This window comes from Triticum aestivum, chromosome 1A (genome assembly GCF_018294505.1).
Source record: "Triticum aestivum cultivar Chinese Spring chromosome 1A, IWGSC CS RefSeq v2.1, whole genome shotgun sequence".
Taxonomy (NCBI): domain Eukaryota; kingdom Viridiplantae; phylum Streptophyta; class Magnoliopsida; order Poales; family Poaceae; genus Triticum; species Triticum aestivum.
Genome location: NC_057794.1, coordinates 225783355 through 225810440, shown reverse-complemented (window position 1 = coordinate 225810440; position 27086 = coordinate 225783355). Strand labels below are relative to the sequence as shown.

Sequence of the window (27086 nt, the reverse complement as noted above, 5' to 3'; positions counted from 1 at the left end):
TTCAATTGGTGTAGGTGCCACAGGAACAACTCTTTGTGCCCTGCTATAGACTAGTTGAAGTGACGGTTCAATAACCTCATCAAGTCTCCACCATCCTCCCACTCAATTCCTTCGAGAGAAACTTTTCCTCGAGAAAGGACCCGATTCTAGAAACAATCCCTTATTGCTTTCGGATCTGAGACAGGAGGTATACCCAACTGTTTTGGGTGTCCTATGAAGATGCATTTATCCGCTTTTGGGTTCGAGCTTATCAGCCTGAAACTTTTTCACATAAGCGTCGCAGCCCCAAACTTCTAAGAAATGACAGCTTAGGTTTCTCTAAACCATAATTCATATGGTGTCATCTCATCGGAATTACGTGGTGCCCTATTTAAAGTGAATGTGGTTGTCTTTAATGCCTAACCCATAAACTATCGTGGTAATTCGATAAGAGACATCATGGTATGCATCATATCCAATAGGGTGCAGTTATGATGTTCGGACACACCATCACACTATGGTGTTCCAGGCTGTATTAGTTGTGAAACAATTTCCACAATGTCTTAATTCTGTGCCAAACTCGTAATTCAGATATTCATCTCTATTATCATATCATAGATATTTTATCCTCTTGTCACGACGATCTTTCAACTTCACCCTGAAATTACTTGAACCTTTCAATAATTCAGACTCGTGATTCATCAAGTAAATATACTCAACATCTACTCAAATCATCTGTGAAGTAAGAACATAACGATATCCACTACATGCCTCAGCACTCATTGGACTGCACACATCAAAATGTATTACTTCCAAGAAGTTGCTTTCTAGTTCCATTTTACTGAAAATGAGGCTTTCAGTCATCTTGCCCATGTGGTATGATTTGCATGTCCCAAGTGATTCAAAATCAAGTGAGTCAAAACGGTCCATTTGCATGGAGTTTCTTCATGCATATACATCAATAGACATGGTTCGCATGTCTCAAACTTTTCAAAACCGAGTGAGCCCAAAGATCCATCAACATGGAGCTTCTTCATGCGTTCTATACCGATATGACTTACGTGGCAGTGCCACAAGTAGGTGGTACTATCATTACTATCTTTTGGCATGAACATGTGTATCACTACGATCGAGATTCAATAAACCATTCATTTTAGGTGCAAGACCATTGAAGGTATTATTCAAATAAACAGAGTAACCATTATTCTCCTTAAATGAATAACCGTATTGTGATAGACATAATCCAATCATGTCTATGCTCAACGCAAACACCAATCTCGATGGTAGAGGGAGCGTGCAATGCTTGATCATATCAACATTGGAAACACTTCCAACACATATCGTCAGCTCACCTTTAGCTAGTCTCCGTTTATTCCGTAGCTTTTATTTCGAGTTACTAACACTTAGCAACCGAACCGGTATCTAATACCCTGGTGCTACTAGAAGTACTAGTAACGTACACATTAACATAATGTATATCCAATATACTTCTATCGACAGTCTTCTCATCTACCAAGTATCTAGGGTAATTCTGCTCCAGTGGTTGTTCCCCTTATTACAGAAGCACTTAGTCTCGGGTTTGGGTTCAACCTTGGGTTTCTTCACTAGAGCAGCAGCTGAATTGCCGTTTCATGAAGTATCCCTTCTTGCCCTTGCCCTTCTTGAAACTAGTGGTTTCACCAACCATCAACAATTGATGCTCCTTCTTGATTTCTACTTTTGTGGTGTCAAACATCGCGAATATCTCAAGGATCATCATATATGTCCCTGATATATCATAGTTCATCACGAAGCTCTAGCAGCTTGGTGGTAATGACTTCGGAGAAACATCACTATCTCATCTGGAAGATCAACTCCCACTCGATTCAAATGATTGTTGTACTTAGACAATCTGAGCACAAGCTCAACAATTGAGCTTTTCTCCCTTAGTTTGCAGGCTAAGAAAACCGTCGGAGGTCTTATACCTCTTGACGTGGGCACGAGCCTGAAATCCCAATTTCAGCCCTCGAAACATCTCATATGTTTCGTGATGTTTCAAAACGTCTTCGGTGCCTCAACTCTAAACCGTTTAACTGAACTATCACGTAGTTATCAAAATGTGTATGTCAGATGTTCGCAACATCCACAGACGACGTTCGAGGTTCAGCACACTGAGCGGTGCATTAAGGACATAAGCCTTCTATGAAGCAATGAGGACAATCCTCAGTTTACGGACCTGGTCCGCATAATTGCTACTATCAACTTTCAACTAAATTTTCTCTAGGAACATAACTAAACAGTAGAACTGAAGCGCGAGCTACGACATAATTTGCGAAGACCTTTTGACTATGTTCAGGATAATTAAGTTCATCTTATGAACTCCCACTCAGATAGACATCCCTCTAGTCATCTAAGTGATTACATGATCCGAGTCAACTAGGCCGTGTCCGATCATCACGTGAGACGGACTAGTCAACATCGGTGAACATCTTCATGTTGATCGTATCTTCCATACGACTCATGTTCGACCTTTCGGTCTCTTGTGTTCCGAGGCCATGTCTGTACATGCTAGGCTCGTCAAGTCAACCTAAGTGTTTTGCGTGTGTTCCGAGGCCATGTCTGTACATGCTAGGCTCGTCAACACCCGTTGAATTGAACATAAGAATCTATCACACCCGATCATCACGTGGTGCTTCGAAACAACAAACTGTCGCAACGGTGCACAGTTAGGGGGAACACTTTCTTGAAATTATTATGAGGGATCATCTTATTTACTACCGTCGTTCTAAGTAAACAAGATGCAAAAACATGATAAACATCACATGCAATCAAATAGTGACATGATATGGCCAATATCATATTGCTCCTTTTGATCTCCATCTTCGGGGCTCCATGATCATTATCGTCACCGGCATGACACCATGATCTCCATCATCATGATCTCTATCATCGTGTCTTCATGAAATTGTCTCGTCAACTATTACTTCTACTACTACAGCTAACGGTTAGCAATAAAGTAAAGTAATTACATGACGTTTATGTTGACACGCAGGTCATAAATAAATTAAGACAACTCCTATAGCTCCTGCCGGTTGTCATACTCATCGACATGCAAGTCGTGATTCCTATTACAAGAACATGATCAATCTCATACATCACATATATCATTCATCACATCCTTTTGGCCATATCACATCACATAGCATACCCTGCAAAAACAAGTTAGACGTCCTCTAATTGTTGTTTGCATGTTTTACGTGGCTGCTATGGGTTTCTAGCAAGAACGTTTCTTACCTACGCAAAAACCACAACGTGATATGCCAATTGCTATTTACCCTTCATAAGGACCCTTTTCATCGAATCCGATCCGACTAAAGTGGGAGAGACAGACACCCGCTAGCCACCTTATGCAACTAGTGCATGTCAGTCGGTGGAACCAGTCTCACGTAAGAGTACGTGTAAGGTCGGTCCGGGCCGCTTCATCCCACAATGCCGCCGAATCAAGATTGGACTAGTAACAGTAAGCATATTGAACAAAATCAACGCCCGCAACTACTTTGTGTTCTACTCGTGCATAGAAACTACGCATAGACCTAGCTCATGATGCCACTGTTGGGAACGTAGCATAAATTCAAAATTTTCCTACGTGTCACCAAGATCTATCTATGGAGTCATCTAGCAACGAGGGAGGAGTGGATCTACATACCCTTGTAGATCGCGCGCGGAAGCGTTCAAGAGAACGGGGTTGATGGAGTCATACTCGTTGTGATCCAAATCACCGATGATCCTAGCGCCGAACGGACGACACCTCCGCGTTCAACACACGTACGGAGCAGCGACGTCTCCTCCTTCTTGATCCAGCAAGGGGGGAGGAGAGGTTGATGGAGATCCAGCAGCACGACGGCGTGGCGGTGGAAGTAGCGGGATTCCAACAGGGCTTCGCCAAGCGCTGCGGGAGGAGGGAGATGTGTCATGGGAGGGGGAGGGAGGCGCCAGGGCTTAGGTATGATTGCCCTCCCTTCCCCCCACTATATATAGGGCCAAGGGAGAGGGGGGGGCGCAGCCTTGGCCCTTCCTCCAAGGAAGGGTGCGACCAGGGAGGAGTCCCACCTCCCCAAGGCACCTAGGAGGTGCCTTCCCCCTTTAGGACTCTTCCTTTCCCTCATCTCTTGGCGCATGGGCCTCTTGGGGCAGGTGCCCTTGGCCCATATAGGCCAAGGCGCACCCCCTACAGCCCATGTGGCCCCCCGGGGTAGGTGGCCCCACCCGGTGGACCCCCGGGACCCTTCCGGTGGTCCCGGTACAATACCGGTGACCCCGAAACTTGTCCCGATGGCCGAAATAGCACTTCCTATATATAATCTTTACCTCCGGACCATTCCGGAACTCCTCGTGACGTCTGGGATCTCATCCGGGACTCCGAACAACTTTCGGGTTACCGCATACTAATATCTCTATAACCCTAGCGTCACCGAACCTTAAGTGTGTAGACCCTGCGGGTTTGGGAGACATGCAGACATGACCGAGATGACTCTCCGGTCAATAACCAACAGAGGGATCTGGATACCCATTTTGGCTCCCACATGTTCCACGATGATCTCATCGGATGAACCACGATGTCAAGGATTCAATCAATCCCGCATACAATTCCCTTTGTCTATCGGTACGATACTTGCCCGAGATTCGATCGTCGGTATCCCGATACCTTGTTCAATCTCGTTACCGGCAAGTCTCTTTACTCATTCCGTAACACATCATCCCGTGATCAACTCCTTGATCACATTGTGCACATTATGATGATGTCCTACCGAGTGGGCCCAGAGATACCTCTCCGTCACATGGAGTGACAAATCCCAGTCTCGATTCGTGCCAACCCAACAGACACTTTTAGAGATACCTGTAATGTACCTTTATAGCCACCCAGTTACGTTGTGACGTTTGGCACACCCAAAGCACTCCTACGGTATCCGGGAGTTGCACAATCTCATGGTCTAAGGAAATGATACTTAACATTAGAAAAGCTTTAGCATACGAACTACATGATCTTGTGCTAGGCTTAGGATTGGGTCTTGTCCATCACATCATTCTCCTAATGATGTGATCCCGTTATCAATGACACCAATGTCCATGGTCAGGAAACCATAACCATCTATTGATCAACGAGCTAGTCAACTAGAGGCTTACTAGGGACATGGTGTTGTCTATGTATCCACATATGTATCTGAGTTTCCTATCAATACAATTCTAGCATGGATAATAAACGATTATCATGAACAAGGAAATATAATAATAACTAATTTATTATTGCCTCTAGGGCATATTTCCAACAGAAAATGCATGTGCGCTCCCAGCACCACCACGCCAAGATCGCGCGCCACCTACAGCGGTGGCGTACGAGCGTCAAGACCAGTCTCCACCTCCACGGCGGGCCCCCGTGACCACTACTGGATGCCGCATGTTCACTCCAGAGCTGCGCAATGTCGTCTAGCCAGGGAAGATCAAGCCCGACCTGCCGCCACGCTACGCGGAACCCCCGACCCTGCCGAGTTCCTGCAGCTCTACGAGTTGAGCATCGAGGCGGCCAACGGCGACGAGAAGGTTATGGCGAACTGGTTCCCCATGGCCCTCAAGGACGACGCATGCTCGTGGCTCCTAAACCTCCCAGTTGGATTGATCTCCACCTGGGACGAGATGCGAGAGTGCTTCATCGCCAACTTACAGGGCACTCGCGACCGCCTGCCCGCTGTGGGCAACCTGCGGCGCATCAAGCAGCAGCCAGGAGAGACCTTGCAGAAGTACATCCAACACTTCAATAGCGTTCGCCTCAAGATCCCCAAGGTGTCGGATGAGGCTATGATCTTCGCGTTCACCGATGGCGTTCGCGATGTCAAGATGAAGGAGGAGCTCACCATACACGAGGACCTATGCACGGCTCTGGATATGTTTAACATGGCGACCAAGTGTGCGAGAGCTAAGGAGTGACGCGTCTCCCTTCTCGATCTCCCTGAAGCTGACCCAAAAGACAAGAAGACCAAGGCCAAGGACATGAAGCACAAGGGACTAGGGATTAAAATGGAGTGGAAACTTTCCGTTTTTCCATAGGAAAAATGGAAACGAAGAGGAGATATGAAAACGGAAATGGAAATTTGCAAACCAGAAGTGGAAATGGAAATTTTTATGTGGAAACGGAAACAAAAACAGAACGGTGTTTTCCGGTGGAACATGCATGGAAATGGAACTTTCTGTTTCCGTGAATATGGAATTTCTGTTTTTACTATAGACCAATAGCTGCTTTGTAGCCCAACCACCAAAGAGAACACAATGACAAAATTAGTAGAATGGATCTAAGGCCCAACGTCTACTACCACACATCTACTCAGCTTGACCCTATACGCAATTGTCCGGTACTACTACAATACTACGCTAATTTGCTAACATAATGATATTATTTTGTAGCCATGTTAACAACTCATTAATTTTTTTGTGTATTTCTCTATGATTCAAGGGGTTTTAAAGTTCCGTTCAATGCCTATTTCTGTTTCCATATCCGCTTTGTATTCGCTCCGTGTCTGTTTCTAGTAATATCTGTTTCCGTGTTCATTTCCGGGGTTTCTGTATTCGTTTCCGCTTCTGCAAAAAATTATGAAAACAAATATTATAACACTTAGTTCCGTACGTTTCCGCTCCATTTTCACCCCTACAAGGGACCAGCCGTACTCGCTGCCAAACCAGAGAAGAAGCGAGGCTGCGATCATTTGGAGTCATCAAAAGGCAGCCGCCTATTCTGCGTCTTCCACAACATGCACATCCACAACACCAACGACTGCTAGGAGCTCAGGGCCATCCGCGATGGGTGCCTCAATCGTCACCCCAAGTGCAACGATCGAGGCTATGACCACGGAGGAGGCCGAGGTGGAGGACGCTGGGATGACCGCGATCCTCGCCAGGAGTGGCGCGACCAGCCTTGTGAGGACCGCTGGCAGGGCCAGCCTCGCGAGGGTGCCTGGAGAGATCAGCCTAGCGAGGACCACCCTCAGGGCAACACTAGCCTTCCCCCGCTGCCGCCACCACCAAGGAGGAACGACGGCCATCACCAAGACGAGGGGTGGGGGGGGCTTTTAGGAGCCTTATGCCGTCGCTTGCATCCTAGGCGGCGCTCAGGACCCAGCCTCCCATCGCATCTTCAAGCAGTTCGCGCGTGAGGTGAACGCAGCCCTCCCCAAGCTCGAGGCAACACATCCTCTCAGGTGGTCCACGTGCACCATCACCTTCAACTCTTCCGACTAGCTCAAGTGTGCATCAACTTCCAGCGCTCTCCCAATGCTCTGCTCGCCTATCATCAGCAACATGCTCGTCACCAAGACACTCATCGATGGCGGTGTAGGGCTCAATGTCCTCTCCATCGAGACGTTTGACCGCCTCCAGGTGTCGTACGATCAGCTGCAGCCTGCCACTCCTTTCTCAAGATGACTGATGGCTCCACCACCCCGATAGGGTAGATCCGCCTCCCTGTCACCTTCGGCACCCGTGACAACTACCACACCGAGCTCATTGACTTCGACGTCACTCACATTCGCCTTCCATACAATGCCATCCTCGGCTACCCGGCCCTGGCCAAGTTCATGGTAGTCACCCACCATGGATACAACGTCCTCGAGATGCCAGGGAGCCGTGACATCATCACGGTAGCCTACGAGGAGAAGAACGCAGTGTGCTCTCTCGAGCACGCCTACCAGGCCATGACTGTCGAGGACCCGTACAACGAGGGCGCTGCCTACCCTCCTGAGGCGGTCCCCAAGAAGAAGAAGCAGCTGCTCCACCAAGGACCTCAGGAGAGTGGGGCGTCCAGAGGTGCCGCCACAAGCTCTGCGCCCACTGACGAGGCACCTTCCCCTTTCGCATAGGAGAGCGCGCTCGGTGCCCCTCTCAGGCTGGGCTCGGGGGATCTCGCTTGGAGGGCCTCTTACCTGGCCAACGTCACGAGGGAGGCTGTAACACCCATAATGCGGCTATATCTCCCACGTGTCGGGGCACGACTTAGAGGCATAGCCGCATGGTAGTTTTGTCACAAGAGGGGTACTATTCACACAATCCCATGTACTGAATAAGAAAGGGATAAAGATTTGTCTTACAATCGCCACTTCACATAAATATAAGTTAAACATACATCATCCAGAATACAATCAAGGTCCGACTACGCAACGGTCGAGAAGCTAGAAGTGGTCAAGAAGTGATCTTGAAACTACTTACGTTCAAGCATAACACAAGAACCGAGTTCACTTCCCGGACTCCACCGGAAAGAGACCATCACGGCTACACACACGGTTGATGCATTTTAATTAAGTCAAGTGCCAAGTTCTCTACAACCGAACGTTAACAAATTCCCATCTGCCACATAACCGTGGGCACGACTTTCGAAATTTCAAACCCTGCAGGGGTGTCCCAACTTAGCCCATCACAAGCTCTCACGGTCAACGAAGGATATTCCTTCTCCCGGGAAGACCCTATCAGTCTCGGAATCCTGGTTACAAGACATTTCGACAATGGTAAAACAAGACCAGCAAAGCCACCCGATGTGCCGACAATCCCGATAGGAGTCACACGTATCTTGTTCTCAGGGCAACACCGGATGAGACAGGCTACGAGTAAAACCAGCCCTCGAGTTTCCCCGAGGTGGCCCCGCAGGCGGCTCGGTTCGGACCAACACTTAGAGAAGCACTGGCCTGGGGGGGTTAAATAAAGATGACCCTCGGGTTGGCCGACCCAAGGGAAGGGTAATAGGTTGTTAGGCAAACGTAAAACCAAGGTTGGGCCTTGCTGGAGGAGTTTTATTCAAAGCAAACTGTCAAGGGGTTCCAATAACAACCAACCGCGCAAGGGATGCAAAATCAAGGAACATAACACCGGTATGACGGAAACTAGGGCGGCAAGAGTGGAACAAAATGTTGGAAATATGCCCTAGAGGCAATAATGAAATGGTCGTTATTATATTTCTTTGTTCATGATAATTGTCTATTGTTCATGCTATAATTGTGTTATCTGGAAATCGTAATACATGTGTGAATACATAGACCACAACACGTCCCTAGTGAGCCTCTAGTTGACTAGCTCGTTGATCAAAGGATAGTCATGGTTTCCTGACTATGGACATTGGATGTCATTGATAACGGGATCACATCATTAGGAGAATGATGTGATGGACAAGACCCAATCCTAAGCTTAGCTCAAAGATCGTGTAGTTCGTTTGCTGTAGCTTTTCTGAATGTCAAGTATCATTTCCTTAGACCATGAGATTGTGCAACTCCCGGATACCGTAGGAGTGCCTTGGGTGTGCCAAACGTCACAACGTAACTGGGTGACTATAAAGGCACATTACAGGTATCTCCGAAAGTGTCTGTTGGGTTGGCACGAATCGAGACTGGGATTTGTCACTCCGTATGACGGAGAGGTATCTCTGGGCCCACTCGTTAATGCATCATCATAATGAGCTCAATGTGACCAAGTGGTTGATCACGGGATCATGCATTACGGCACGAGTAAAGTGACTTGCCGGTAATGAGATTGAACTAGGTATTGGGATACCGACGATCGATTCTCAGGCAAGTAACGTACCGATTGACAAAGGGAATTGTATACGGATTGATTGAATCCTCGACATCGTGGTTCATCCGATGAGATCATCGTGGAGCATGTGGGAGCCAACATGGGTATCCAGATCCCGCTGTTGGTTATTGACCGGAGAGGCGTCTCGGTCATGTCTGCATGTCTCCCGAACCCATAGGGTCTACACACTTAAGGTTCGGTGACGCTAGGGTTGTTGAGATATTAGCATACGGTAACCCGAAAGTTGTTCGGAGTCCCGGATGAGATCCCGGACGTCACGAGGAGTTCCGGAATGGTCCGGAGGTGAAGATTTATATATAGGAAGTCAAGTTTCGGCCATCGGGAAAGTTTCGGGGGTAATCGGTATTGTACCGGGACCACCGGAAGGGTCCCGGGGGTCCACCGGGTGGGGCCACCTATCCCGGAGGGCCCCATGGGCTGAAGTGGGAGGGGAACCAGCCCCTAGTGGGCTGGTGCGCCCCCCTTGGGCCTCCCCCTGCGCCTAGGGTTGGAAACCCTAGGGGTGGGGGGCGCCACCCTTGCCTTGGGGGGCAAGGCACCCCTTGGCCGCCGCCCCCCTAGGAGATTGGATCTCCTAGGGCCGGCGCCCCCCCTAGGCACCCTATATATAGTGGGGGGGAGGGAGGGCAGCCGCACCCAAGCCCCTGGCCTCTCCCTCTCCCTCCCGTGACACTCCTCCGTCTCCCTGCGCTTGGCGAAGCCCTGCCGAGATCACCGTTGCTTCCACCACCACGCCGTCGTGCTGCTGGATCTTCATCAACCTCTCCTTCCCCCTTGCTGGATCAAGTTGGAGGCGACGTCTTCCCAACCGTACGTGTGTTGAACGCGGAGGTGCCGTCCATTCGGCACTTGGTCATCGGTGATTTGGATCACGTCGAGTACGACTCCATCAACCCCGTTCTCTTGAACGCTTCCGCGCGCGATCTACAAGGGTATGTAGATGCACTCCTCTCTCCCTCGTTGCTAGATGACTCCATAGATTGATCTTGGTGATGCGTAGAAAATTTTAAAATTCTGCTACGTTCCCCAACAGTGGCATCATGAGCTAGGTCTATGCGTAGTTACTATGCACGAGTAGAACACAAAGCAGTTGTGGGCGTCGATATTGTCAATTTGCTTGCCGTTACTAGTCTTATCTTGATTCGGCGGCATCGTGGGATGAAGCGGCCCGGACCGACCTTACACGTACGCTTACGTGAGACTGGTTCCACCGACTGACATGCACTAGTTGCATAAGGTGGCTGGCGGGTGTCTGTCTCTCCCACTTTAGTCGGATCGGATTCGATGAACAGGGTCCTTATGAAGGGTAAATAGAAATTGGCAATTCACGTTGTGGTTTTGGCGTAGGTAAGAAACGTTCTTGCTAGAAACCTATAGCAGCCACGTAAAAACTTGCAACAACAATTAGAGGACGTCTAACTTGTTTTTGCAGCAAGTGTTTTGTGATGTGATATGGCCAAAGGATGTGATGAATGATATATGTGATGTATGAGATGATCATGTTCTTGTAATAGGAATCACGACTTGCATGTCGATGAGTATGACAACCGGCAGGAGCCATAGGAGTTGTCTTTATTTATTTATGACCTGCGTGTCAACATAAACGTCATGTAATTACTTTACTTTATTGCTAAAGCGTTAGCCATAGTAGTAGAAGTAATAGATGACGAGACAACTTCAAGAAGACACGATGATGGAGATCATGATGATGGAGATCATGGTGTCATGCCGGTGACAACGATGATCATGGAGCCCCGAAGATGGAGATCAAAAGGAGCAAATGATATTGGCCATATCATGTCACTATTTGATTGCATGTGATGTTTATCATGTTTTACATCTTATTTGCTTAGAACGACGGTAGCTTAAATAAGATGATCCCTCGTAATAATTTCAAGAAAGTGTTCCCCCTAACTGTGCACCGTTGCGAAGGTTCGTTGTTTCGAAGCACCACGTGATGATCGGGTGTGATAGATTCTAACGTTCGAATACAACGGGTGTAAGCCAGATTTACACACGCAATACACTTAGGTTGACTTGACGAGCCTAGCATGTACAGACATGGCCTCGGAACACGGAAGACCGAAAGGTCGAGCATGAGTCGTATAGAAGATACGATCAACATGAAGATGTTCACCGATGTTGGCTAGTCCGTCTCACGTGATGATCGGACACGGCCTAGTTAACTCGGATCATGTTTCACTTAGATGACTGGAGGGATGTCTATCTGAGTGGGAGTTCATTGAGTAATTTGATTAGATGAACTTAATTATCATGAACTTAGTCTAAAATCTTTACAATATGTCTTGTAGATCAAATGGCCCACGTTGTCCTCAACTTCAACGCGTTCCTAGAGAAAACCAAGCTGAAAGATGATGGCAGCAACTATACGGACTGGGTCCGGAACCTGAGGATCATCCTCATAGCTGCTAAGAAAGATTATGTCCTAGAAGCACCGCTAGGTGATGCACCTGTCCCAGAGAACCAAGACGTTATGAACGCTTGGCAGTCACGTGCTGATGATTACTCCCTCGTTCAGTGCGGCATGCTTTACAGCTTAGAACCGGGGCTCCAAAAGCGTTTTGAGAGACACGGAGCATATGAGATGTTCGAAGAGCTGAAAATGGTTTTTCAAGCTCATGCCCGGGTCGAGAGATATGAAGTCTCCGACAAGTTCTTCAGCTGTAAGATGGAGGAAAATAGTTCTGTCAGTGAGCACATACTCAAAATGTCTGGGTTGCATAACCGCTTGACTCAGCTGGGAGTTAATCTCCCGGATGACGCGGTCATTGACAGAATCCTTCAGTCGCTTCCACCGAGCTACAAGAGCTTTGTGATGAACTTCAATATGCAGGGGATGGAAAAGACCATTCCTGAGGTATATTCAATGCTGAAATCAGCAGAGGTGGAAATCAAAAAGGAACATCAAGTGTTGATGGTGAATAAAACCACTAAGTTCAAGAAAGGCAAGGGTAAGAAGAACTTCAAGAAGGACGGCAAGGGAGTTGCCGCGCCCGGTAAGCAAGCTGCCGGGAAGAAGCCAAAGAATGGACCCAAGCCCGAGACTGAGTGTTTTTATTGCAAGGGAAGTGGTCACTGGAAGCGGAACTGCCCCAAATACTTAGCGGACAAGAAGGCCGGCAACACTAAAGGTATATGTGATATACATGTAATTGATGTGTACCTTACCAGTACTCGTAGTAGCTCCTGGGTATTTGATACCGGTGCGGTTGCTCACATTTGTAACTCAAAGCAGGAGCTGCGGAATAAGCGGAGACTGGCGAAGGACGAGGTGACGATGCGCGTCGGGAATGGTTCCAAGGTCGATGTGATCGCCGTCGGCACGCTGCCTCTACATTTACCTACGGGATTAGTTTTAAACCTCAATAATTGTTATTTAGTGCCAGCTTTGAGCATGAACATTGTATCAGGATCTCGTTTAATTCGAGATGGCTACTCATTTAAATCCGAGAATAATGGTTGTTCTATTTATATGAGAGATATGTTTTATGGTCATGCTCCGATGGTGAATGGTTTATTCTTAATGAATCTCGAGCGTAATGCTACACATATTCATAGTGTGAATACCAAAAGATGTAAGGTTGATAATGATAGTCCCACATACTTGTGGCACTGCCGCCTTGGTCACATAGGTGTCAAACGCATGAAGAAGCTCCATGCAGATGGACTTTTAGAGTCTCTTGATTACGAATCATTTGACACGTGCGAACCATGCCTCATGGGTAAAATGACCAAGACTCCGTTCTCAGGAACAATGGAGCGAGCAACCAACTTATTGGAAATCATACATACTGATGTGTGCGGTCCAATGAGTGTTGAGGCTCGCGGTGGCTATCGTTATGTTCTCACCCTCACTGATGACTTGAGTAGATATGGGTATGTCTACTTAATGAAACACAAGTCTGAGACCTTTGAAAAGTTCAAGGAATTTCAGAGTGAGGTTGAGAATCAACGTGACAAGAAAATCAAGTTCTTGCGATCAGATCGTGGGGGAGAATACTTGAGTCACGAATTTGGCACACACTTAAGAAAATGTGGAATAGTTTCACAACTCACGCCGCCTGGAACACCTCAGCGTAATGGTGTGTCCGAACGTCGTAATCGCACTCTATTGGATATGGTGCGATCTATGATGTCTCTTACCGATTTACCGCTGTCATTTTGGGGCTATGCTTTAGAGACTGCCGCATTCACTTTAAATAGGGCTCCGTCGAAATCCGTTGAGACGACACCGTATGAATTATGGTTTGGGAAGAAACCTAAGCTGTCGTTTCTAAAAGTTTGGGGATGCGATGCTTATGTCAAGAAACTTCAACCTGAAAAGCTCGAACCCAAGTCGGAAAAATGCGTCTTCATAGGATACCCTAAAGAAACTGTTGGGTATACCTTCTACCTCAGATCCGAAGGCAAGATCTTTGTTGCCAAGAATGGGTCCTTTCTAGAGAAAGAGTTTCTCTCGAAAGAAATAAGTGGGAGGAAAGTAGAACTTGATGAAGTATTACCTCTTGAACCGGTAAGTGGCGCAGCTCAAGAAAATGTTCCTGAGGTGCCTGCACCGACTAGAGAGGAAGTTAATGATGATGATCATGAAACTTCAGATCAAGTTACTACTGAACTTCGTAGGTCCACGAGGACACGTTCCGCACCAGAGTGGTACGGCAACCCTGTCTTGGAAATCATGTTGTTAGACAACGGTGAACCTTCGAACTATGAAGAAGCGATGGCGGGCCCGGATTCCGACAAATGGCTGGAAGCCATGAAATCCGAGATAGGATCCATGTATGAAAACGAAGTGTGGACTTTGACTGACTTGCCCGATGATCGGCGAGCCATAGAAAATAAATGGATCTTTAAGAAGAAGACAGACGCGGATGGTAATGTGACCATCTATAAAGCTCGGCTTGTCGCTAAGGGTTATCGACAAGTTCAAGGGGTTGACTACGATGAGACTTTCTCACCCGTAGCGAAGCTGAAGTCCGTCCGAATCATGTTAGCAATTGCCGCATTCTATGATTATGAGATATGGCAAATGGACGTCAAAACGGCATTCCTTAATGGTTTCCTTAAGGAAGAATTGTATATGATGCAGCCGGAAGGTTTTGTCGATCCTAAGAATGCTGACAAGGTGTGCAAGCTCCAACGCTCGATTTATGGGCTGGTGCAAGCATCTCGGAGTTGGAACATTCGTTTTGATGAGATGATCAAAGCGTTTGGGTTTACGCAGACTTATGGAGAAGCCTGCATTTACAAGAAAGTGAGTGGGAGCTCTGTAGCATTTCTCATATTGTATGTGGATGACATACTGTTGATGGGAAATGATATAGAATTCTTGGAAAGCATAAAGGCCTACTTGAACAAGTGTTTTTCAATGAAGGACCTTGGAGAAGCTGCTTATATATTAGGCATCAAGATCTATAGAGATAGATCGAGACGCCTCATTGGTCTTTCACAGAGTACGTACCTTGACAAGATATTGAAGAAGTTCAAAATGGATCAGTCAAAGAAGGGGTTCTTGCCTGTATTGCAAGGTACGAGATTGAGCACGGCTCAATGCCCGACCACGGCAGAAGATAGAGAAAAGATGAGTGTCGTCCCCTATGCCTCGGCCATAGGGTCTATCATGTATGCTATGCTGTGTACCAGACCTGATGTAAACCTTGCCGTAAGTTTGGTAGGAAGGTACCAAAGTAATCCCGGCATGGAACACTGGACAGCGGTCAAGAATATCCTGAAGTACCTGAAAAGGACTAAGGACATGTTTCTCGTGTATGGAGGTGACGAAGAGCTCGTCGTAAAGGGTTACGTCGATGCTAGCTTCGACACAGATCTGGATGACTCTAAGTCACAAACCGGATACGTGTATATTTTGAATGGTGGGGCAGTAAGCTGGTGCAGTTGCAAGCAAAGCGTTGTGGCGGGATCTACATGTGAAGCGGAGTACATGGCAGCCTCGGAGGCAGCACAAGAAGCAGTCTGGGTGAAGGAGTTCATTACCGACCTAGGAGTCATACCCAATGCGTCGGGCCCGATGACTCTCTTCTGTGACAACACTGGAGCTATTGCCCTTGCCAAGGAGCCCAGGTTTCACAGGAAGACCAGGCATATCAAGCGTCGCTTCAACTCCATTCGTGAAAGTGTTCAAAATGGAGACATAGAGATTTGTAAAGTACATACGGACCTGAATGTGGCAGATCCGTTGACTAAACCTCTCCCTAGAGCAAAACATGATCAACACCAGAACTGCATGGGTGTTCGATTCATCACAATGTAACTAGACTATTGACTCTAGTGCAAGTGGGAGACTGTTGGAAATATGCCCTAGAGGCAATAATAAAATGGTTATTATTATATTTCTTTGTTCATGATAATTGTCTATTGTTCATGCTATAATTGTGTTATCCGGAAATCGTAATACATGTGTGAATACATAGACCACAACACGTCCCTAGTGAGCCTCTAGTTGACTAGCTCGTTGATCAAAGGATAGTCATGGTTTCCTGACTATGGACATTGGATGTCATTGATAACGGGATCACATCATTAGGAGAATGATGTGATGGACAAGACCCAATCCTAAGCATAGCTCAAAGATCGTGTAGTTCGTTTGCTGTAGCTTTTCTGAATGTCAAGTATCATTTCCTTAGACCATGAGATTGTGCAACTCCCGGATACCGTAGGAGTGCCTTGGGTGTGCCAAACGTCACAACGTAACTGGGTGACTATAAAGGTACATTACAGGTATCTCCGAAAGTGTCTGTTGGGTTGGCACGAATCGAGACTGGGATTTGTCACTCCGTATGACGGAGAGGTATCTCTGGGCCCACTCGGTAATGCATCATCATAATGAGCTCAATGTGACCAAGTGGTTGATCACGGGATCATGCATTACGGCACGAGTAAAGTGACTTGCCGGTAACGAGATTGAACTAGGTATTGGGATACCGACGATCGAGTCTCGGGCAAGTAACGTACCGATTGACAAAGGGAATTGTATACGGATTGATTGAATCCTCGACATCGTGGTTCATCCGATGAGATCATCGTGGAGCATGTGGGAGCCAACATGGGTATCCAGATCCCGCTGTTGGTTATTGACCGGAGAGGCGTCTCGGTCATGTCTGCATGTCTCCCGAACCCGTAGGGTCTACACACTTAAGGTTCGGTGACGCTAGGGTTGTAGAGATATTAGCATACGGTAACCCGAAAGTTGTTCGGAGTCCCGGATGAGATCCCGGACGTCACGAGGAGTTCCGGAATGGTCCGGAGGTGAAGATTTATATATAGGAAGTCAAGTTTCGGCCATCGGGAAAGTTTCGGGGGTAATCGGTATTGTACCGGGACCACCAGAAGGGTCCCGGGGGTCCACCGGGTGGGGCCACCTATCCCGGAGGGCCCCATGGGCTGAAGTGGGAGGGGAACCAGCCCCTAGTGGGCTGGTGCGCCCCCCTTGGGCCTCCCCCTGCGCCTAGGGTTGGAAACCCTAGGGGTGGGGGCGCCACCCTTGCCTTGGGGGGCAAGGCACCCCTTGGCCGGCGCCCCCCTAGGAGATTGGATCTCCTAGGGCCGGCACCCCCCTAGGCACCCTATATATAGTGGGGGGGAGGGAGGGCCGCCGGACCCAAGCCCCTGGCCTCTCCCTCTCCCTCCCGTGACACTCCTCCGTCTCCCTGCGCTTGGCGAAGCCCTGCCGAGATCACCGTTGCTTCCACCACCACGCCGTCGTGCTGCTGGATCTTCATCAACCTCTCCTTCCCCCTTGCTGGATCAAGTTGGAGGAGACGTCATCCCAACCGTACGTGTGTTGAATGCGAAGGTGCCCTCCGTTCGGCACTTGGTCATCGGTGATTTGGATCACGTCGAGTACGACTCCATCAACCCCGTTCTCTTGAACGCTTCCACGCGCAATCTACAAGGGTATGTAGATGCACTCCTCTCTCCCTCGTTGCTAGATGACTCCATAGATGGATCTTGGTGATGCGTAGAAAATTTTAAAATTCTGCTACGTTCCCCAACACAAAACACCACGCATAAGGCCGAGCCTTCCACCCTATACCAAGTATATAGATGCATTAATGAAATAAGAGATATTGTGATATCCCAAACATATCCATGTTCCAACATGGAACAAACTTCATCTTCACCTGCAACTAGCAACACTATAAGAGGGGCTGAGCAACAGAGGTAACATAGCCAAACAACGGTTTGCTAGGAAAGGTGGGTTAGAGGCTTGACATGGCAATATGGGAGGCATGATACAACAAGTGGTAGGTAGCGCGACATAGCAATAGAGCAAACAACTAGCAAGCAAAGATAGAAGTGATTTCGAGGGTATGGTCATCTTGCCTGAGATCCCGCAAGGAAGAAGAACGAGTCCATGAAGAAGACAAGCGGACGAAGTCGAACGGATCCTCAAAACTCTGGAACGAAACTGAAGCTAACGAGAGAAGCAACCCGGAAAGTAGCAACAACATGGTAAACAACCAAGCATAAACATGGCATGATGCACAATCAAGTATGATGCATGTCCGGTTTAATGAGGCATGGCATGGCAAAGTGCAACAAACAATACTACAAATTAAGTGGAGCTCAATATGCAACGAGTTGCATATTGACGAAACACCACATGACTTATTTAGTTCTCTCTCGGTTATGTACTCAACAATATTAAATGTTGGTTAGCATGGAAAGAGTACATAAAATAACTATCTAGTCAAGTTTAAATGAGGCCGGAAATAACAAACAACAATTCCAGTAAATCCTCATGAGCGTATATTAGATTTGGTACTATTCTGCCCTAAAGCATATTTTAGAGTTGTTAAACATGCAAAGTAGTGCTACCATGTTAAACTAGGCATTTTTCTACCCCATTTACATATGTAATTTATTTAATTCGAAGCTACGGTTAATTAGTTATGAAATAAACCATTTTGACATGGCGATAGGCAAAATTTAACAAACAACATTTTAAACATAGATGAAAGTTGCATATTGTGGAACTAGACAAAATTCTAGGCATTTTACATATTTAAAACATTTCAATATGATGCACGGCTATTTACTTGTGAGCAAATTAAAATAATGGCATCCTCCTATAATTATGCATGCATTGGATAAATAAAAAAAATGCATGGACTGGAAAAAAATGCTACACGGGCTGGATCTGGATTGGGCAAGGGTTGCTCACATTGGGCCAAGCCCAGTTGAGCCTGGAGGCGCATGGCACGGCTTGCGGGCCATACGCGTGAGGAGGTGGCCCAAGCGACCTAACGAGGCAGGGGCGCACGGGATCTGGCGATGTGTTCAACGCGGCTGGACAAAGCGGGCTTGTCCTCATCCTAGGACGAAACAGGGGCGGGGTCAAAGCAGAGGTCGCAGGCAGGCAGCGGCGATGCAGGAGAGCGACGACGGCGAACTTGGCACGCGAGGGAGAGAAGCTCGGGCTGCAGGAGAGGTCCGGCAGGGCAGCGCATGGAGGAGGGCACGCCATGGCTGAGGCCCTGGTGGACTTGGGCGGTGGACCCCGACGCGGCGACGGCTCGATGAGGACGTCCATGGCAGCAGACACGGTTGACCCGCGACGAGGCTTGCGGAGCGAGGGAGGCAGTAGGCGCGAGGCAGCTTGCTGGCGAGGGCGAGGCGGATACAGGCGAGGATGACGAAGACAAGCTCCTGTGCTGGGAAATAGAGAGAGCTTGAGACTGGAGGCAGAGGAAAAAATGGAGAGCAAAGGGAGGGCGACGGGGACGGGGAAGGAAGAGGCATAGCGACATGACCTGCTGGTCGCCGGCAGCGGCACGATGAGGTGGCGTCGGGGTCCACAGTGCGGTCGAGGAGGCATCGGGCGCGTCGTGGTAGCCTGAAGGTCGGGGTCGCCGGTGGGTTCGCGGGATGCAGCACGGGCACAGCGGCATCCTCCTGGACTGTTGGAACGAGGGGGCTTGGAGTCTCCGAGCTGCGCGGGCCGAGCTCGGGATGACCATGGTGCTGGAGCTCCTGTTGAGGTACAGAGAGATGAGGAGATTAGGGAGAGAGAGAGATGCAGGGAAGAGGGAACAGAAGGAGACGATCGCGAGGGGCTGGCCTGGTGGTTCCGGTTGCTGACGGCGGCGGCGCGAGGGGACGAGGCCGAGCGCTCCTGCTCGGGGCCTCGAGCAGCTACACGATCCATTCGGGATCGAGGAAGAAGAGGTAGGCTTCAGGCGCCTGGGCAAGAAGCAGAGAAGGAGCTCAGGATCGAGGCTGCTGCGATTTGGGCGGCACGCAGAATGAGGGAAGTGGTTGGAGATCTGGTTGGTGGGAGGGGATCCCAAGGAAGACATGAAAGAGGTGGTTGGCTGGCGGTGGCGGGATGGGAATGGGTGGATTGGACCGGTAGGGGCTAGGGTTTGGACTGATATTTATATGAGATGAGTTTAGGTTAGGGGTTAACTCGTCCCTCTGATCGCAATTGGACGATCACAAATAAATAGCTAGGGAGTCCAAATGAGAAACCGATGATGATTTAGGGATGTTTGGCGATGATTCGGATCCATCAGTAAAGACAACCGGGTCGGGTCCGGGACAGCTTTCGGACGCACGCATGAGGAGGGCCGCGGGCTGACGAGAGAGGTTAGGTTGGTCCTGGAGGTAGGTAGTGGACTGTGGAGAGACCGTGGGCTGAGAAGAGAGAGAAGTAGAGCGGTCCGGCGACTGTTCGAGAGACCGAAATGTCCGACGTTTGACCGGCTATAATGCCACTATAGTTTAACAGTTGGGCTATCAAGCGAGCCCCAAATGCGATGAAACTTGGCAAGCGGTCTACCTACAACATAACAAGACCGCACGCCAACTCTCATCCCATTCCAAGAACATTTCCTGGCCACTTATAAAATACTATTTTGGACGTGCCGGGGGCGCGTGCAAGTGTGTCTGGGCTCAGAACGGACAACAGAGAGAACGAGGAGACCGGGACGGATGCAAGTTTTGAAAACATGCAGATGTAATGCGGATGATGACATGGAAACATGCAACACGCAAGCGAATGACAAGGCAACAATAACGAATAACTGGAAGACACCTGGCGCAACAGTCTCGGGGCGTTACAACACTCCAGCACTACAAGAGGATCTCGCCCCGAGATCTAGGATGGCACCGGAGAGAAACAGAAAAGTAAGAGGAGAGGTAAACTAAGTTGCTTCTTTGACAAACGAGTGAAACCAAAGAACCTTGAGAGGTTGAACAAATTGAAAGAAAGAAAACGACGAAGATGAACAAAGTTGAAAACACTCCGTTAGAAAAGAGGAATAAGGAACATTATGGGAACCTTGTAGGTTGAAAGACATAAGAAAGGGCTACAATGGACAAGAAGTACATGCAAGCACTCCGGTTGAAACAAGATGTACAAGGAACAATAAAGATCAATATGACAACACTCTGGTTGGAAAAGGAAGGTAAAGAATATGAGCTTGGCAAAAAGAAAGCACTTGGATGAGACTCCGATTAGAAGAGGAATGATAGACACAACACTCTGGTTAAAACAAGATAGAGAAGGAATAAGAATGATATAATTTGGGCAGCACTTCGACTGTAAATAGAAGGAATTGAACATGAACTTGACAAAATAAGATGATGGGTCAAAGAGAGCAACATCACAATGCCTCCAGAATAAAAGAATAGAATATAGATCATTGGAATGAAAGAATGTAGAAGAAAATGATAACTTCTACCACCAATGAATTTGAAGGCATCCTTAGAACGAAGGATTGAATGGAGTTGTTGAAAAAAATTAAATAACAAAAGAATAAGGATGTTGTGGGCTTATGGAAAACATCTCGAAAACTTGAGGTGAAATTCTGCCACTAACGAAAAACAATTGATTGGATTGATATGAACAAGGAGATGAGAAACTTATCTCACCTGGAGGATAAATGAAGAACTTAGGTCATTTATAAGCACCATAAATAGCAAAATCCTTAGGGAAAGCTTTAGGTGAAACATAACCCAAGATAACTCCAATGAAGAGGTAGATTGGTTGAAAAGGTGTCTTGAGCGAAGAGAAAATGATGGATTTAGATATGTCACTCTTGAAAACTTGTGAATCATGAAACACGAAGGGAAATTATCAACAATGACATAACACCACCTCAAAAGATAAGATAGAAAGAATTGCACTTCGGAATGGAAGATGAAGAATACTTGAACTCCTCAAAACAAGACATGTGTTGAACACCATGTTTATTTTAGAGTATAGCTTGGCGTATCATAACTCCAATAGAAATCTTGAAGAACAAATCAAGAATGAAAGGAAACCTTGATGAACCACCATGTTGAGCCTCCATGAGGAACTCTGGTAATGAAAGAATGATCAAAAGGAAAGAGAAATTGAAAACACAAGGTGAAGCCTTGTAATGATTTAGATGGATCTTTGCGACGGTATAATTGAGAGAGCTTGGAACTCCGGGAAAAGAAAAGATGAAACAATTGAAACCGAGAATCTGTTCCTCATGAACAAACTCTAGAAGAAGGAATTGAATTTACTCGATGAAACAAGAATAAGAATTACATTATGCTTATCCTTCACCAATTTAAATTGATGACAAGCAACGGTTTTGGCATACTACTTATTCTCGTAGAAAGGATTAAGATAGATATAGCGCAAACTTAGGAAGGTCTTCAACGAACCACCGGTAGGATTTGGAAAGAATGAATGAATTGATATGATAACCAAGGAAGAGAACTCTTGAACGAACCACTGTAAGAATTGAAAATGAACGAAGAAAAGATAAAGAAACACCGGGAAGAATTATAAAAAACGAAGATACTTGAGAGAATATAAATACATGAGTCCGAAGAGATCATGAACTGATTAGAGAATATTTTAATGATGAACCGGCCGGTAGAATTGGGGAATGAGATCTGAATGTTGAGAACGAATAAATCTTCTAAAATGATGGCTTTTGGAGAATCAAACTGAAAAGACTCCTGAAATGCTTCGGATGGGTATGAAAAGAATTCTCACAGTCAAAAGCAATTAAGAGAGGATGGCATCAAGCTAGAATCACGAATCTTTGAAAGAACAGGTAAGATTGAGGAGAAACTCTTGTTTGGTCTTCAAACTCTGAGAATGATGACGAGAAACACCATCAAGAATTGTTGAGGCACTCCAGAATGATTAAAAGAGGAAAGGTTGAGCCAAAGATGAAAAGAATTTGAAAGATCTTGGAGAAAGGCATATAACTGATGATAATTCATTCTTACGTCAACTTTGAAAGAATTTGACGATAGCTTCGGGAAAATTAGAAGAGTGAGGTAAGATCCTAGGAAAAGACCTGTGGGTTAGGGCCCACTCAAAAGAAACACCTTTGAAGAGATTGCTTGAAAGGGAGATAGCACCGGTTGATTTAAATGGCTTGAATGAGATAACATCCTCAAAAGAACTTGAGCGAATTGAGAATGGAAACTTGAATCTTCTGAGATATCTTTAGTACTCTGGAACAATTGAATAGCAATAAGTGGATTATTAAGAGGTGCACTGACATATTTGAAAATGAGGAAAAAGGATATGATCGACAAAGCTCGAATTGAATCCACCGGGAAAGAAAAGAGAACGAAGAATGATAACTTGAAACTCCGTTAGTATCTTCCTGAGAATCATCGGATTAGAACATTGACGGAAAAGAATGGAGAGACTTCACATTAATAAAATGGATAACAGATTAACAATCCGAGTCCTTGAAGAAAAGGGTGGGAGGGTGGGGAAAACAAAGGCAAGTTGGGAGCGGATGGAACGAACACCGTTGAGAGAACTTAGAATTGAACTTGCGGATGTTTAAAATGATTGGATCCACTTGAAGAGAAACACGCCAGATGAAAAAGGATTGACATGACAATCTCGATTATCATAAAGGATTAGTATTCACATAGAAATATGAGAACACCGCTTAGGCAAGATATGGAATCAACATTTGACTTTGAAGCAACTCGAATACCACAATCCAAACAAAAACAAAGGATTGGCTTAGGAGGTAAGCCGGAACAAACATATGATAGAGATTTCGTCCGAAGTTTTCGTGGTGGGGCCCACACAGGCTCGATCGTACATCACCATCATGTACAAGGCAGTGCACATGACATGCGAAGCGTCCCCGAGTTAGCATAGCCAAGGACTCTTTAAGACACAACGAGACCACTGTAAAACCAACCGTGGATAGGCGGACCACTAGACGTCAAAAAGATATTCTAGGAGCTACTTGAATTCCCACTTATAAACTCCCAAAACTTTCTGGTTATGCAATCAGGTGTTGGGGATACAGGGGAAGCATAATATCTCACCCAAACTAACAATTCCTACATCCAACTGTATCCATCCTTCAACCGATAACCAAGAAACCTTCGGAAATTATGTACCTCAACCTTCGAAAAGCATCCATTATACAAGTTATGGCAATACTCCCGAACTCCCGCCCCAATACTGGGTGGCGTCGAGGTTATCTCACCAACAACTGCATAAAAGAGATTTTCGATGTCGGCGAACTCAGGTATTCCAGAACTACAATGATAAAATTGTGATGACAACACCTCGGAGCTCAACTCCCCGGGACACTGACACAACCCCTAAATGTCAGGAGGCACCAAGAACAATGTTCTCGTCACAAAACTATCAGAAAGATTCTAAGATACCCGCGTGATCCTAAATTTTTTTCATGAAATTTGAGGAGAGGGAAGTCAAAACTTCTACGTCAGGGGGCCTCACCAGAGCGACGAAGGGACTGGGGAGTAAAAATAATCCTATTCTCCGATATATATAATCCTAAGACTCCAAAATTTTTGTTCTAGACTCAACAACGTCAGTGATTCAATCAAGCAGGGGGCTCCTAAGTTGGGGAAGGCTCTGATACCAACTTGGCAGGCGGTCTACCTACAACATAACAAGACCGCACGCCAACTCTCATCCCATTCCGAGAACATTTCCCAGCCACTTATAAAATACTATTTCAGACATGCCGCGGGCGCGTGCAAGTGTGTCTGCACTCAGAACAGACAACGGAGAGAACGAGGAGACCAGGACGGATGCAAGTTTTGAAAACATGCAGATGCAATGCGGATGATGACATGGAAAGATGCAACACACAAGCGAATGCCAAGGCAACAATAACGAATAACTAGAAGACACCTGGCACAATGGTCTCGGGGCGTTACAGAGGCACTCGGGCACCATATGGAGGTATGCTTCAACGCGCGCTCCCGTGAAGAAAGCGTAGGGCGCGAGGCATCAGACATTTAGGAGTTCATCACAAGAGAAATCGAGGAGCTTCAGGACGCAAGAGCTATCCGGGTGACCTTCACCCACCGCCAGGAGCGGCTCCCTGCCCCGGCGAGGACAGTGAGCTGCGCGTCTACGTCAACATCCCCGGGCTCAACAGGGCCGCATCTCAGGAGATTTTCTGGCCATCCCGCGTTTGCCGATGCGAGGGCCCCCTCACAGCTATGTTCGCATGCCTTTCGGCTTACTGAGCAGGGCTGTCGTGCATCAGCGCCACATGCGGAGCGTCATGGCAGCTCGTGAGGCCAGGTACCAGGCGATCCTGGCGAAGCTGGCGACGGATCCTCGTGAGCCCCCTGGGCCTCCAGGGCCTCCCTAGGTTCAGGACCTGGGTGGCTCATGAGGAGCGACTTCTGCAGCACGCGTCTCCAATCACCCCAACACTTATTCAGCAACGGTGCCAGGTGACATCTTTTTAGTTTGCTCAGATTGGGGGCACCGCTCGGGCTGCATTATCCCCAAGCCGTGTGGGTCTGTCCCTGCGGCATGTATCCTTCCTGCATTTATCAGAACTTGCTTTACCTTCTTCCATGAGTTGCTTTTATGATTATCACCTGCTTGCCTGGTCCCCTTTTGCCCTTCGTGGACTCCCCGCGCCGTTGAACCACCTCTTGCTCATCCCGCAACGAGGGCTACACATACTGGCACGACGCTTGTGCTTGGGTCCGTCCCCGCAACGCTGATAAATCTGAGCGATCGAGCTCTAGCTTGTGGCATGCCCCGTGCACGCCACCTCACCAGGTCCTCAGTGCCTTCATCTTCTTGCGGAATGATCAGTGGCAGGACAGCAAGTGTGGTCATGCGTTATGTTCTTCTCCTTGGACTAATTCACAGGAACCTCTAGAGCTTAACCATGGACGGGACCTACCGGCCATCCCTTTTTCACGCAATTCGCTTGCACATTAAAGGGGGGGGGCTCCTGAGCACCGCACCTCAGGAGTCCTTACTGATTCTCCAGCACTCACCCCCTAACCTTGACCACGGCATTGCGACCTGGCATACCAGCGGCGGCCGAGCCTCGCTCGAGGGCCGGGACCTGAGGACGTAGAGCACCTAGATGAGCGGGGGAGGCCTGCATGAGCCCTGAGGGTGTCCTCGACTAGGGGGGTACTCATCACGTCGTCTCCCGACCAGCTGGATCGGGCCGAGGACCCCCATGGTGGTTCACTCATGGGCCACTTCGGGCAGCCCATGCCACATACAAGGAGGTTTCTACAAGACTTGGCGCCCAAGACAAGGACTCCTCTAAACCCTAGGCCTTTGGTGTGTTATATAAACCGAGGCCAGGCTAGTCAATAGGACATCCCATATTCATTACTACAATCTTGTGGTAGATACATGTACTCTGTACTACACCCCATATGAATACAATCAAAAGCAGGACGTAGGGTTTTACCTCCATCAAGAGAGCCCGAACCTGGGTAAAATCCCGTGTCCATGTTACCATCGCTCCAAGACGCCTAGCTTAGGACCCCTACTATGAGATATGCCGGATATAGAACCGACATTGGTGCTTTCATTGAGAGCCTGCTAGGTGATCGTCACGGTTCAATGAGATAATCAGGTGATATTTTTTTAGTAAATATTTGTTTCATGTAAATTATCTCTTTGCAAAATCATTGCGGTCACGTCGTATTATTGTTTACAGATAGATCGGGATCGAAGCAATAGCAATGGCGGCGGCGGCGTGTGTCCATCGCCGGATAGTACGATTGGACCCCGATAACAGCTTGCGGATGTGATGTCAACGCGGAAAAAATTGGCGATCTCACCAGCGGCGTTTCTGCCGAGGAGACCACGCACGCAGGGTAACAGGGCCGACCAGACTCCAGCTCGATGGAGCATATATCAAGAAGATTCCCTTTCTTTCCTTTTTAATCCGGCTCCTAGTTCGGCTGTGGGTCCCTTGCAATCTTTCTTCTGATAAGTGCAAACCAACAACAGTACCATGACTCACACATTAAAATACTTCTTTTCCAAGCACGGTCTTTAAGACCTAGGCTGCCAACACCACTTCACGAATTGGTGATTACTACTAGTTTGAGTAGTACTACTTCTTGGAAAGATCAAAGTGATCTGGTACTCGTTCAATGGGAATCTCTTTTCTTTATTTTCTTTCATCTTCTACGACCCCGCAGGTCTGTTACGGTCATCGGGATTTAACAGGTTCTATTTTCTTAGC

The 27086-nt window shown here is 47.4% G+C and overlaps 1 protein-coding gene across 2 annotated transcripts; it reads right to left on the bottom strand.

Moving 5' to 3' along the window:
* Window positions 1-18466: 18466 nt before the first annotated feature.
* Window positions 18467-19936, bottom strand: LOC123112483 (synapsin-1). 2 transcript variants are annotated; one of them, XM_044533505.1, is made up of 2 exons: window positions 19377-19936; window positions 18467-19277 (listed from the first exon to the last, which is right to left on the bottom strand). In XM_044533505.1, the coding sequence occupies exons 1-2, from the start codon at window positions 19920-19922 to the stop codon at window positions 18939-18941; spliced, it is 885 nt and encodes a 294-aa protein (XP_044389440.1). In that variant the 5' UTR covers window positions 19923-19936; the 3' UTR covers window positions 18467-18938. The 2 variants fall into 2 exon arrangements, with proteins under 2 accessions (XP_044389440.1, XP_044389506.1); XM_044533571.1 differs by having other exon boundaries at window positions 18467-19272.
* Window positions 19937-27086: the final 7150 nt, after the last annotated feature.

What these genes read in the sequence shown, in the direction of transcription:
- LOC123112483 (XM_044533505.1), bottom strand. Translation starts at nt 19,922, where the DNA reads ATGTCTTCCTTGGGATCCCCTCCCACCAACCAGATCTCCAACCACTTC. An exon ending in CCGCTGCCGGCGACCAGCAG is followed by an intron (nt 19,278 to 19,376) that starts GTCATGTCGCTA and finishes TCTATTTCCCAG; the next exon opens with CACAGGAGCTTGTCTTCGTC.